This window comes from Onychomys torridus, chromosome 6 (genome assembly GCF_903995425.1).
Source record: "Onychomys torridus chromosome 6, mOncTor1.1, whole genome shotgun sequence".
Taxonomy (NCBI): Eukaryota; Metazoa; Chordata; class Mammalia; order Rodentia; family Cricetidae; genus Onychomys; species Onychomys torridus.
The window spans coordinates 129,882,075-129,896,202 of NC_050448.1; the positions used below are offsets into that span (position 1 = coordinate 129,882,075).

The 14,128-nt window shown below is 43.3% G+C and overlaps 1 protein-coding gene across 4 annotated transcripts in view; it reads left to right on the forward strand.

Moving 5' to 3' along the window:
- Nucleotides 1-14,128, forward strand: part of Slc44a5 (solute carrier family 44 member 5) — a 348,525-nt gene that overhangs the window by 286,300 nt on the left and 48,097 nt on the right. For 2 of the 4 annotated variants that reach the window (XM_036190641.1, XM_036190639.1), the window contains exons 5-8: nt 4,840-4,924; nt 5,302-5,343; nt 10,335-10,460; nt 11,481-11,538. In XM_036190641.1, the coding sequence (XP_036046534.1) occupies nt 4,840-4,924; nt 5,302-5,343; nt 10,335-10,460; nt 11,481-11,538 (311 nt within the window). The remainder of the gene's footprint in view (nt 1-4,839; nt 4,925-5,301; nt 5,344-10,334; nt 10,461-11,480; nt 11,539-14,128) is intronic. The other 2 variants (XM_036190643.1, XM_036190642.1) reach the window with 1 other exon arrangement.

Sequence of the window (14,128 nt, forward strand, 5' to 3'; positions counted from 1 at the left end):
ATCACTGTAAACAAAATTAAAGATAAGTGGCCGTCCAGGAAAAACAAACACATTCAGCAAATATTCATGACAAATGGAACAATGGCTTTGTGATCTAAACACAGAAATCTGAAGTGAAAGGATGCTTTCCATCCAGGGGCCTGCAAGGTGGCTGAGCTGGTAAGGATCCTTCCTGTGCAAGCCCGATGACCTGGCTCTGAGCCCAGAAACCCGCGTAAAGGTGAAAAGAGAAAACTCGCTCCAGGAAGTTGTTCTCTGGTTCCCACGAGCATGAATTCCTGTGCGTGCATGCACACACACACACACACACACACACACACACACACACACCAACATAAAAACACAAAAGTTGATCTCTACTGAAAACAAGACGAAAGTCACAAGCAAGAAATAGCATACGGCAATGTCCAGTGGCAACAGGAACCTTGTCACAGTTCGAAAGAGAAATGCAAGTTTAAAAATTGTTTTGCCCATGAGATTGTCAAATAAATCAAAAATGTTGAAATGTCCAGTGTTTGGTGGAGTAAGAAATAAGAACACTGCTGTCTGCTGCTGGCAGTGTACTATGGTGGTATTTGCAAGGTTTTATCAAACACTCACCAACATTTACTCTGTGATTCAACGGTTTTCTGCCTAGAAACTAACTGAAAGGAAAATTGAATGCGTCTTTTAAAACTATATGAGCTGTGCTAGCTTTCCGTCACTCTGAGAAAATACATAAACAAGTTAAGAGAGGAAAACTCTGCTCTGCCTTGTGGTTTCAAAGGTTTCAGTTGATGCTTTCATGGTCCTAAACTTTTGTGTTGCTTGGCTGCTGCACAGTATACTAAGGTGGAAGCCTGCAGCAGATGAGGTATGATCATCTCCTGAAAGCCAAAAAGCAAAGAAATAAAAACCAGCCAGGGTGCCATCTGCCTGTCAGAGGCCCCACCTCCCCATTGGGGGGCCCACCTCCCCATTAGAGGCCCCACCTCCCCTTTAGGGGCCCCATCACCCCATTAGAGGCCCCACCTCTCCCTTAGGGGCCCCAGCTCCTCATTAGGGGCCCCACCTCCCCTTTAGGGGCCCCATCACCCCATTAGAGGCCCCACCTCCCCATTAGGGGCCCCACCTCCCCATTGGGGCCCCACCTCTCCCTTAGGGGCCCCAGCTCCTCATTAGGGGCCCCATCTCCCCTTTAGGGGCCTTATCTCCCCATTAGAGGCCCCACCTCCCCATTAGGGGCCCCACCTCCCCATTAGGGGCCCCACCTCCCCATTGGGGCCCCCCCTCTCCCTTAGGGGCCCCAGCTCCTCATTAGGGGCCCCACCTCTCCCTTAGGGGCCCCAGCTCCCCATTAGGGGCCCCACCTCCCCATTAGGGGCCCCATCTCCCCATTAGGGGCCCCACATCCCCATTAGAGGCCCCCACCTCTCCCTTAGGGGCCCCAGCTCCTCATTAGGGGCCCCACCTCCCCATTAGGGGCTCCACCTCCCCATTAGGGGCCCCATCTCCCCATTAGGGGCCCCATGTCCCCATTAGAGGCCCCACCTCCCATTACAGGCCCCACCTCCCCATTAGAGGCCCCACCTCCCCATTAGAGGCCTCACCTCTCCCTTAGGGGCTCCAGCTCCCCATTAGGGGCCCCACCTCCCCATTAGGGGCCCCATGTCCCCATTAGGGTCTCCCTCAATGATTGTACTTCCTCCCAGTAGGACCCACCCCTGAAAGGTTCAAAAACTTCCCATGAGTGTCACGGTTGGGATAGAGCCTTTGAGGCATAGCCAATGAAAGAACTTCCAGAGAGATTCATACTGTCTCCTGTCACAGCCTAAACAAGAGCAGTGAAACTAGATGATAGAATGTAGTGAGTTCCGTGCAGCAGTCAGAACAGAATGCAGTCTACTGACCTGTCCAAAGAGATGGATTGTATGGGCTATGATATGACTAAATAATGAAATACCACTCATCTTTAACTGTTTAACTGTTACTGAGTAGAGGTGTGTTTTTGACGTGGAAGGGAGCCTGATATGGTGTCAGTTCAGGAAGTCGGGCTGGGTCAGAGAGATGGCTTAGTGGGTAAAGGCACTTGCTGCCATGCCTGGCCCCTGAGCCAATCCTTGGAACCTGCAGGGTGGAAGGAGAAAACTCAGTGGCCCCTGCAAGTCGTCCTCAGCCTTCCACAGGAGGGCTGGGGAAATGACTTAGTAATGTGCCTGCTGCCTGAGCGCACACAGAAACATATTAGATAAAGTAAGGCACTAAATAAATGTGCGTGCTTCTGTGCCAGGACACAGTGTGGGTGCATCTCAGGCCTAGCAAATAGTTTATGTAAAGCCACTCCAGGGCCACAGCATAACCACTGGAGTGTTGGGGTCGTGATGTCCTTGCAGCTGTCCTTGGGAGAGATTCTTCATAACCGGGCGGAGAGCCTGTGTTTGGAGAGGGCTTCATTGTACCTGGGATGGAGAAGAATCTGGCCTTTTGTGTTTCAGCTGTGCCCAACCCAAAGGACTATGGGAGAAACACCGGTTTCCTGACATACCAAACCAGATGAAACCCCAGCTCCAGAGGGCACATATGCTTTGTCTCAGTGTGTAACTTTCAATGCCTTTCAGCACAGGAAGCTACTCCTGACCTGTGGCTTGAAGACGTGTTCTTCAGTATTTCCACTAAAAGGTGGAAATTTGGTTGATTGTACCGCCACCTTTTGGCCACTACAAGAACTTCGGCTCATGAAGATTGCTGGGCTTTCAACACAGATGCCACAGAAGACTGAATCAGCATTTGAGTGCGCGCGCGCACACACACACACACACACACACACACACACACACACACACACACACACACCTTCCATTAAACATGTGTGTCAACATCATTCCCAATGACAGTGTGATCTTCTGCCTTGTGATAAACTTTCTTGCTGGTGGACAATTTATTTCAGTTTTTTTTTTTTTAATTATTATGTGTTTTAATTTTATACATCAGCCATGGGTTCCCCTGTCCTCCCCCCTCCCGCCCCCACCCTCATCTTCCCCCCAGCCCCTCCCCTCCATTCCCATGTCCTCCAGGACCAAGACACCCCTGGGGATTCATTTAAACATGGTGGATTCAGTACAGGCAGGTCACCTCCTTCCAGGCTGAGCATGTGTCCCTGTGTAAGTCCAAGGTTACAAACAGCCAGCTCATGCACTGAGGACAGGTCCTGGTCCCACAGACTGGGTGCCTCCCAAACAGTTCAAGCTATTCAATTGTCTCACTTATCCAGAGGGCCTGATCCAGCTGGGGGCTCCACAGCTTTTGGTTCATAATTCATGTGCTTCCATTCGATGGCTATTTGTCCCTGTGCTTTTCCAATCTTGGATTCAACAATTCATGCTCTTGCAGTCCCTCCTCCTTCTCGACAGTTGGACACCTGGAGCTCCACCTGGGGCCTGGCTGAGGATCTCTGCATCCACTTCCATCAGTTATTGGATGAGAGTTCCAAGACGACTGCTAGGGTGTTTAGTCATCTGATCACCAGACTAGGTCAGATCAGGCCCTCCCTCGACCATTGCCAGCAGTCTACAGAGGATATATCATTGTGGATTTCTGGGGACCTCTCCAGCACTCTGCCTATCCCTGTTCTCATGTGGTCTTCATTTATCATGGTCTGTTATTCCTCGTTCTCCCTTTCTGTTCTTGATCCAGCTGGGATCTCCTGCTCCCCTAAGCTTTCTTTACCTCGAATCTTGCTCTTCATTACTCCCACTGTCGTCTAGGTTGTTCATGTAGATCTCATCCATTTCTCTGTCATTGGGTGATCCCTGGGTCTTTCCTAGGGTCCTGTTTTCTAGGTAGTCTTCCTGGAGTTGTGTAGCACTCTAGTCATCTTTGTTTTACATCTAGTATCCTCCTATGAGTGAGTACATACCATGTTTGTCCTTCTGATGAAACAAAGAGTTGGTTCTTTGGGAAGATCAACAAGATAGACAAGCCCTTATCCAAACTAACCAAAAGACAGAGAGCATCCAAATTAACAAAATCAGAAATGAAAAGGGGGACATAACAACAGACAATGAGGAAATCCAGAGAATGATCAGGTCATACTTCAAAAACCTCTACTCCACAAAACTGGAAATTCTAAAAGAAATGGATAATTTTCTGGATAGGTACCACATACCTAAGTTAAATCAAGACCAGATAAACCATTTAAATAGTTCAATAACCCCTAAGGAAATAGAATCAGTCATTAAAAGTCTCCTAACCAAAAAAAAGCACTGGACCAGATGGTTTCACTGCAGAATTCTACCAGATCTTCAAAGAAGACTTAATACCAATACTCTTTAAATTGTTCCACACAATAGAAGCAGAAGGTATATTACCAAACTCCTTCTATGAGGCTACAATTACCCTGATTCCTAAACCAAACAAAGATGCAACAAAGAAAGAGAACTACAGACCGATCTCCCTCATGAACATTGATGCAAAAATACTCAATAAAATTCTGGCGAACAGACTCCAAGAACACATCAAAACAATTATCCACCATGATCAAGTAGGCTTCATCCCAGGGATGCAAGGGTGGTTCAACATATGAAAGTCCATCAATGTAATACACCATATAAACAAACTCGAAGTAAAAAACCACATGATCATCTCACTAGATGCAGAAAAGGTATTTCAGTTTTTAATAATCACAAAACAGTGTTGTGATTGTTAGGCAATGGAAAGGCAGTCTGAGAATATGCTGCACCCATATACAGAAGATGGAGCTGGATTTTAAAGGCAATGCACCAAAAGCATCTGTGTTTGATGTGCTGTAGAGCACTCCCACTGTCACTGATAAAAACTGTTTGTGTTTCCTTTTGTTAACAGGAACAAGACCATTTTGTTTTACTTTAACCTGTTCAGGTGTACCGGTTCTTCCATGATGCCGAGGCTACAGTGCCCTACTACACAGGTAAGGCGAAGGCTGCCTTCATGGTGGTGTTAGTGGTCGCCAACATTTGTGGTGAATTCAGAAAGTCCGTGTTGAGTCTGTCTGTGTGGTAGGAACATGGAAGCCTGATATCGTGTACATTTACATTTAATCAAAGCTATGGCAGAGATGAATTATTTCAGAGTTACCAGGGAACCTTGGAGATGCTGACCATTTGCTCTTATAAGTAACCACAGCCCATACGTCCTTGTCTGGGGTTCCAATAATTTCTGTATCTTTGGATTCATTTATTTAGGAGTTGTGAATGTTTGGAAGAGCCATGTTGTCTTGCTTTTTCATGATTTGTGTGATTCTAAGCTTTGATTTGTGCATCTGTTAAGATGTGTGTCTCTTTCTAGTCATTTAAGGCTGGATCTGTGGAGAGGAGAAACAAACCCCAGGTAAACTCTAGTTAAATCAAGTGAAATCTTCTACTACTATACCACCAAAACACATAGAGAAGAAAATGGCTTAAAATAATGGAGAAAAGATAGAAAGTTAAAATCAACTCAGATAATAGTGAAATAAAGGAAAGTGATGTGAAAGGGGGAAACCAAGGTTTAATAGGAGAGAAAGAGCATGTGATGGGGAGAGATAAATGCATGATCAGAAATTAGAGAAAATATGTAAATAAAATTAGATAAGAGTAAGAAGAGGAAAAAACAAATATTTTAATGACATAAAAACAATACTAAAAATATAACGGAAAAAGTATAAAAATAAAAAGTCTTGAGACTTGAGGCTCCTCTCCCAGGTCATCTGATGATGGGATCTGTGGGTGGAGGGTGGTTGTAGCTGGAGTTTCTGGTCATTCCTGTCATGCAGGCTGGAATTGTTTGTTGGCTGAGGTCCTGGCCAGTTACCTGCTTTGCTGGCTTTAGATGCTTCCTTTCTCTGCATATCAAGAGGGACTGCTAGCTTCCCTGAGCTCTGTAGCCTGTGACACTATTGGAAGATTTATTAAGGCAACTCCACATAGTTAAAAGGGAGCTTTATTGGGGGGTAGGGATAACTTATAGCTAGTAAAGGGGTTGGTTACAGGATCTGGGAGAGGTGAAGTGCAGTCCAGCTCTGGAGAACTCCGCTCAGTCTACCATCCAGCGTCCAGGATCATCAGGAACCAAGAGAGCTGGCACATCCAGATCTCAGGTCTCAAAGGGCTCCCATCTCGGCCCTGCCTCAGGGGCTGGTCGTAGATAGGCTTGACAGTTACTGGAAGCCTTACTGAGGGTAGTACTTCCAGGTCAAAGCTAGAACAGCTGCCCACTACATGAGAGTCTAGAAGATACTCCCACATCCCCCTCTAAGCAGAAAGCTCTATAAGGTTAAATAAATAAGCCCAGACAAGGCAAGGTGAAACAAAACTCCTCTGAGTGCTGCCCTGGACCTTCTGCATTCTTTGAAGGATGCAGGCAGGCTCCTGCTGCCGAGTCTCCTCCGGCCGGAGTATCTTCTCCAGATGGCTCCCTGGATCAACCACCAATACGCAATTCTTTCTATGATTGTTATCTTTCTAGTGAGATCATGTGTGTGCAAATGTGCACGTGTGCCTGTGGAGACCAGAGGCCGACTTGGAGTGTCCTCTATTTCTCTCAACCTCATTTTTTAAGACTCATTGAACCCAAAGCGCACTGTTTCAGCTAGGCTGGCTAGCCAGAGACTGCAGAGGTCTAGTGTCTGTCCCCAAGCTCTGAAACCATGGGCCTGATGCTACACCTAGCTTTCCACATGGTGCTAAGGATCCAAACTCACGTCCTCGTGCTTGTATGAAGGTAGTTTACTGACTGAGAAGCCCAAGGCCTCTCACGTAAAATGGAGCTGCACCCATCCACCCCTCACTCTTGAATCTCTTTTCTAGCCTTCAGTAACAAACAGATGGTTCACTGTCTTTCTTCCTGTGCTAAAAGCCAAACACCTTGTGGGTAAGGCTTCTCACCTGTTTTGTTTACCACTGTGTTCACACTACCTTCAAACCCCAGAGTAGATGATTAATAAGTATCTATAGAATGAAGGAATTAGTAAATCAATGAATGACTATCTTCCTACTCTTTCCACTCTACCATACAAACCAATGCCCCCATATTAAAACAAAAATGACATGTTTATTATTTTCATAAATGGTTTCCTAGATTATGTAGGAAACATACTTAGCAAATGTAGTATTTTAATCTTCAGGGCAACCCACTCTCCCAGGCATCTAATTCTTATTTATAATAGTGTTTAAACCTCTGGAATTGATGATGTAACAACAGGTATGAAGAATGATGCTCAAAGAGCCCTGTGAAATCCATAGGGATCACAGCTCAGTGGGGTATGTCATGACTGCAGTATCGCATCCTGCATCTATTAGCCCTGCAACAGTGCATTTATGGATCAGAGCTATATTCTACATGTTACATTCTTATCAACTGGCAGCATGGTCCAGACATGTGTCACAGGCACTTGAAGCACAGACCAGGATCAATTAGGACACCCAGCCTCAGTGTGACCTTCTTCTGTGGCTAATTATACGTTGATTGCTTCTAATCAGCATCCCATTTGAAGTGAGCAAATTGGTCTGATGGAAGGAAAGAAGAAAGAGTAGTTGCTGTGGATTTTTTTAAACAGCTGATTTGTGTTTGGAATGAAGTTTGATGTGATTCTCTTTGACAAACTACTTTTTTTTCCATTTTAATTGCTTTCTTTATGCGCTGTGTATACACCAGTCTGTACGTGTAGTATACATATGCATGTATTTGTAAGTATAGGTTTGCCAGGGTCCCGGAAGCAGTACCTCATATTATATAAAGCTCAATAAAATATTAACTCCTTGAGTTCTCACTTTTTTTAAACTTCAAAAACAATTTAATTCACTTTTTTAATGCTGAAATGACACCACAAATGGAAAATTCCACACCATGAGAGTGCATCCCTGAGCTTTATGAAGATTTGAATTCTGTTCAGTCCCCAAAATGGCTTCTTTTTTTCCAATTTCCTTTATTAAGAAATTTTCTACTCATTCTACATGCTATCCACAGACCCCCACATCCCTCCTCCCCCCCCCCAATCCTCTTTCCCAAGCCACCCCACATCCCCACATCCCACAGATCGAGGTCTCCCATGTGGAGTCAGCAGAGCCCAGCACACTGAGCCTAGGCAGGTCCAAGCCCCTTCCCACTGTACCAAGGCTGTGCAAGGTGTCAGACCACAGGCACCAGATTCCAGAAGTCTGCCCATAGACCAGGGACAGATCCCGATCCTTCTGCCTGGGTGCCCCCCAAACAGTTCGAGCCAAACAATATGAAGCACTCCCTGAAACACTGTGAGCAGTTGATGCCGGGGTGCATGATGAGGAGTTGTCTATACTGCTGATGAAACTCCATGCTTATAGTCATGCAAACACCCCCAATTAAACTTAATGTGTCATAAAAATGCAAAAAAAAAAGTAATAAGAAGAGTTTCAGCAGGAGTGGGAAGAAGATGAAAGAGAGAGGTAACAGAGTATGAAAATTCATGATATGCATGTATGAAATTGTCAAAACATTAAAACACTGAAGAAAAAATAAATATTAAAGTATTGATGGGAGATGATGGAACAGGCCATGTCTGGGGGATTTCCACAGGAGGAGCAGAACTGATGGAGAGATTCTCGGAAGTTGATGCAGCTTTCCCAGTTTGATGTGGCTTTTGTTTCTTTTTAAAATTATAAGCAGGGGCTGGAGAGATGGCTCAGTGGTTAAGAGCACTGGGAATCTTCCAGAGGACCTGGCTTCAATTCCCAGCAACCACATGGTGGCTCACAACTGTCTGTAACTCCAGTTACTAGGGATCCATCATCCTCACACAGATATACACACACAGGCAAAACACCAATGCACATAAAATAAAAAATAAATTAATTAAAATAAATTAAAAAATCATAAGCAAAAAGCAAAGCCAACAGACTGCACCTCCCTGTTCCCACCGTCCTTTATGAAATTGCACATTGGGTTACTGTCACTCTGTCTCGGCTCTAAGGACGACCCCAGTGACTCGGTTCATCCCTGATATGCCCCCAGTCTATTATTGTAAAATAGTTGCACAGGTGACCTCTCTTGCCCATGTCTAGATAGTGTTGTTAAAAGACTTAACTGGTAATTAATTGTGGCAGATATGTATTTTGCTTATTTCTCATGGTGACAATGTCTAATTATGTTTTCACAGTTATGGAGAACTCATGGGCACTGACAAATATTTCCCATGCACATTAACAAATGTCAGAAAATTTCAAAGTCATTTTATCCATATAGAAAACAAATCAAGATTCTAACCTAGGATATATAGAGACTGCAGAATTTATCTTGAATTATACTCCTATCTATTAAGCCAGACAATCATAAGAAAATGTCTTATTAAAATTCATGACAGAGACAGAGAGATAGTTTATAGCACTTGCTGTTCTTGCAGAGGACCTGGGCTCAGTTCCTCAGCATCCCTGTCAGATGACTCACAACCTCCTATAACTCCAGCCCCAGGGAATCCATGGACTCTCCTGGCCTCTTCAGCACCTGCATGCACATTGCACATATTGACTTGGACCCATATGAGCACACATACACACAAATAATAACAATAGAAACCTTTAAAAGGGGCTTTAAAAATCATAATTGTTCTATGATAGAAGCCCCAAATCTGCACATAGAACTATCCCTCACAGGCACATACAGAATGAATATAAAATTAATTCAATCTAAATGAAGAGAGTGGTTATGATGTTACCTTGTAGTTCCACAAAGTATGACTGTTGGGGATCTGAGTGACAAGCATGTGGAAAGTACAGTTTCTCACAACTACTTGTGGATCTACATTTATCTTAAAAATCAAGTTAAAATCAATCCATCTAGAGTTTTTAAACTTTACATGTCACAGGTCAGAATCTACATATGAGAAAGAACATGCTGGTCTTGTCTTATGAGTTTGGGCCACCTCGTTCAACATTATCCTTTCCCCAGAGAGGTTGGGAAGAGGGACAGTTGGGACAGGAAATGGGAAGATAATAGGGGAATACAAGAGGAACAGAGGCAACTGTATGGAGGAGGTGGGAAAGGAGAACCACAAAAACGCTTGGTTTGAAAATGTTGCCATGGTCTCTAACATACTATATGCTGATTTCAAAATCAAAGCATAAAATGTCATTATTGTTCAAAATCTTGTTTTAACACAAGACCAAGGAAGCAAGAAGTACAAGTTGTTAACATTCTATGGCAAATTTAATTTTATACAATAAAACTAGAAACATGATTGAAATCACTTAGATAAAAAATGATGCTTTATTCTTCACACTGGTGGGGAATTCAGAAGCCCATCCAACCTTGTAGGCATTTTCTTGGTCTGTTCCCATTCATTCCCATCACTGTGCTTCTCTGTTCCACAGATCTGCGTCTCCAGGTGCCCAGAGAAATTTCTAACCTACTTCGAAATGCAATTCTTTAATGAAAGAGACAAAAGCCACTGGGAATACTACCGCCAGTTCTGCAAGGCCACGGCCAGGCCTGCAACGGTGCGTGTACTCACGCCTGCAAGGAACTTAGCTGCTGTTCTCAACTTAAGTGTGACATCCTAGTTTGCTACTGGAAAAATATCCAGATCTAGAAAAATGAATATTAATGGTGTCATTCCCATAAAACACAAGCTCACATGAACACTCAAAAACACCGTGTCCATGGTGTATCACTGTGTAGACACTCATCAAAACACAGAATATTCATGATATAGACAAAGAAACACACCATTCATGAGGTATTCCTGTGTACACTTGTTGAGTAGGAAAGACTATTAAGTGTGCTTAGGTAACTCCAACTGAGAGAATTCCTATACCTGGACGGGGTTGTTGCTGATAAGAGCTAGAATTTTATGCCATCTAGAATCATTACAAAACCATACTGCGAGGTGGCTTAATTGACGAAGGTGTGTGCCGCCTGACCTGATTCATTCCTCACACTGAAACCAACATGATGGAAGGAAAAAACAGAATCTAGCATTAGGATCTCCACTTGTGTGCCTTAGCATGCATGGTATACACACACACACACACACACACACACACACACACACACATGCACGCACGTGTGCACACACACACACACACACACACACACACACACTAAATGAAACAGTCCAATAAAATATTCAAGCCCACCCTTTCCTAGGTTTGACATACACAGGAGATTTCTAAAGCTTTATAGTATTAAATACTATTAATTGGTTGTTAATTATAGAAAATGCTGTTTTTCCAGTAAAATTTTGAAGGGTAAGAGATTCAGAGTATGACTAAGATATCTTCACAGGTGTGCCTTGCTTTTGTAAGATCTTGTTTTTTTAAATCTTTGTTGATTCATTCAGAGCATTTAGAGGCATTTTCAACAATAATTTGTATGTGATAAACTTATAATTATTGTCAGTGGAGAGACAATTTGGGAAAATGAGATGTGGAGCTAAGATTTCAAGCTCAGAATTCAGATATTGAAGTGAAACTGATCAGTGCTGGCTTTGAAGTGTTAACATGACCCTTTCCTTTCAGACTTTCTCAGATCTGTCCCGTGGTGACTGCCCCCCAGCAGTTTATCCAAGTAGACCTTGTAAGTGGTAATTCTTTTATCTTTGAAACATAGAATCTACCAAAATATGACTGAATTGTGTTTCCTCAGTTGATAAGGTCTCGACTGATTGAGGCTGAGAAAGGTCCAGTCCCACCCTGAGAGTCCAGTGTTAATTAGGAGCAGTGTCTCTGGTCACACCTGCCCTCACTCCAGCTGGGGCATTTCCACTAGAGCTCTGTGAGGTTTGGGGCTTTGCTACGTAAACACATTGGCAAGTGATATGATTTATTTTAAGAGGCCCATCAATGTGACCCTATGTATCCCTACAAGCATATACAGCACACACAAACAGTCATGCACACCCACTCCTGGACTGAGCCAAAAATGTTCAGAAATTGCCCAAGAAGCAATTTCTAAGTTGTATATCTTGTCTTCATAAGTGACATTTGAAATTCTTCTGTGTTTCTTTGATGAATATATATTTTGTTTCTTTACTGTTTGAGTATAAACTCATGGGCTCTTTAGAAAAACTGAAATAACCACTCACTCTTCTTTCTGAAGGATGTCATTCTAATTACAGAGAAAAAGCTTCATATGAAGATTCTTAACACAGAGTTCATTCAGAAAAATTAATACAGAACTCAGAGATCACAGATGGTGGGGCTGGAAACAAAAGAAAGTTTTCAATGTCCAAGAGCAAGAGAACACTGAAGTAATACAGTGTGTTTGTGAGAGATATTGTAGAACTAATAAATATAGAGCGAAGTCGGTCAATACTCAGCAAAATGCAAACTGCTGCAGACATCATGTCAAGTATATTGAAATTAAAACAAATCCCAGAAATTACTTAAGGAAAAAGATCAGAAAGAAATATACCAAAACTCTTAAGGAATTGTTTGCCAGATGGTGTGGGAAGGGAGAGAAAACTGGCCATTTTCTCTTTCTCATGTTTTCTGCTACTCAGTTCTTCCACATTGAGTGTCTAGTTCTTCTAAAGCAGAAGAAAGGCAACAGGCACCAATCTAAGTAGGAAGTCAATGTTGAATTGGTTGCCACAAAATCCATGTGTTGAGTGTCCCCTCACCTTTCTCTGGTCCGTTAAAGATCCCAAGGCAGAGATAATGTATTTTCTAATACACGAGAAATGGCAATCACCAGGAAGCCCTAGGTGCTCGCTGTATGTGGTCAAGAACAGCATGGAAATTTCTTATGGGAAAAGGAAAAATAGCTGTTCTCACAATTAGATTTTGATTAAAATCACATGTTTTAAAATATACATTGGGGATATAAAAATAAATAATCCACAGTCTCTCATAGTCTAAAGAAATAATGAAAGGGACATTAAGATCAACATTACAACCAGCTTGTGTTCTTCTTAACAGAGGATCAAGTATACCACTAAGTGGTACAATGTACAACTAATAACATGTAGTCCTTAAATTGTTTCTAAAAGGAGACAAAGTAAGATTATGTGAGAGGGAGAAGCAAACAGAATTCTGTTGCCTGTGTTACTGTGGCATTCAAAAGGGGAGAGATGTAGAAGATGGGAAGGAAACTGATCAGCAAAGTCACATGGTTCACTGTGGGTGGCTGGACCGTGTATCATTCTGTAACTTTTCTTCATATTTTCTGTGCTTTCCTAATAAATACTGAGCGTATTAGTGAATGGGCACTAACAGACTGGAAGTGATTACCAGAAGTAATATGTAAAATAGGGCCAGGAGAACTTCTGGGTGAAAACTTACACTTAAGATGTATAGAGCACAAAAAAAGACTAGAAAGAATGAGAGAGAAGAAAGATACTGAGCCCTCCTGTGCGCCGAGCACCCTCCTGTGTGCCGAGCACCCTCCTGTGCGCCGAGCACCCTCCTGTGCGCCGAGCACCCTCCTGTGCGCCGAGCACCCTCCTGTGTGCCGAGCACCCTCGGGGAAGGAGTAGGATAAGGCCATCTGGAGAGAGGTGGAGGCCAGGAGCTGACTGAACAGAGAGCAGAAAGGGGTTGTAGAGGCTACCACCTCTGGTCTGCCCGGAAGGGAAGGCAGAGCAGGAGAAAGATGGGAGCATTATGAAAGAAATCAGCTACAATCATTAGACTTTGAAAGCTGGAGATGGGTGGCATGGGCAAGACAAGGAGAGCTGGAAAGCTTCATAAAGAAGCTTGTTCCCTATATCAATCACTTCAGTATTTTAGGTCCAAGCTCTACATATAAATTAGTGAAACTACTTGCAAGAAAAAAAATATGGAAATTATCTATCCACTTCTGATTTCTCTTGCCTCTTCATTTAAAATTAGAGCTCTAGTATGTTAGAGTATGTTTGGTGCCTCGCACCGCAACACACATTGAAGTGGTGTATTAGTAGGAGCTAGCACTCCATTCGATCAAACAGACCACAGAAGACCGGACAACAATTGAACTCTTCTCAGAAATCACATCAGTCAAACAGTGTGGCCCTCCATTGATAGTTTCTGTCCTTCAAAGACATGTAGGGAACGTTACTGGCAAGGAGGCAAGTTACTAAGAATTCATCACCAGAAGTCCTGTCTTCACAGGAGCTGGAAGCCTGAGCTGGTTCTTATTCTTGCAGGAATAATTACTAAACTCTAGTTTCCAAGGTTTTACTGAGAAG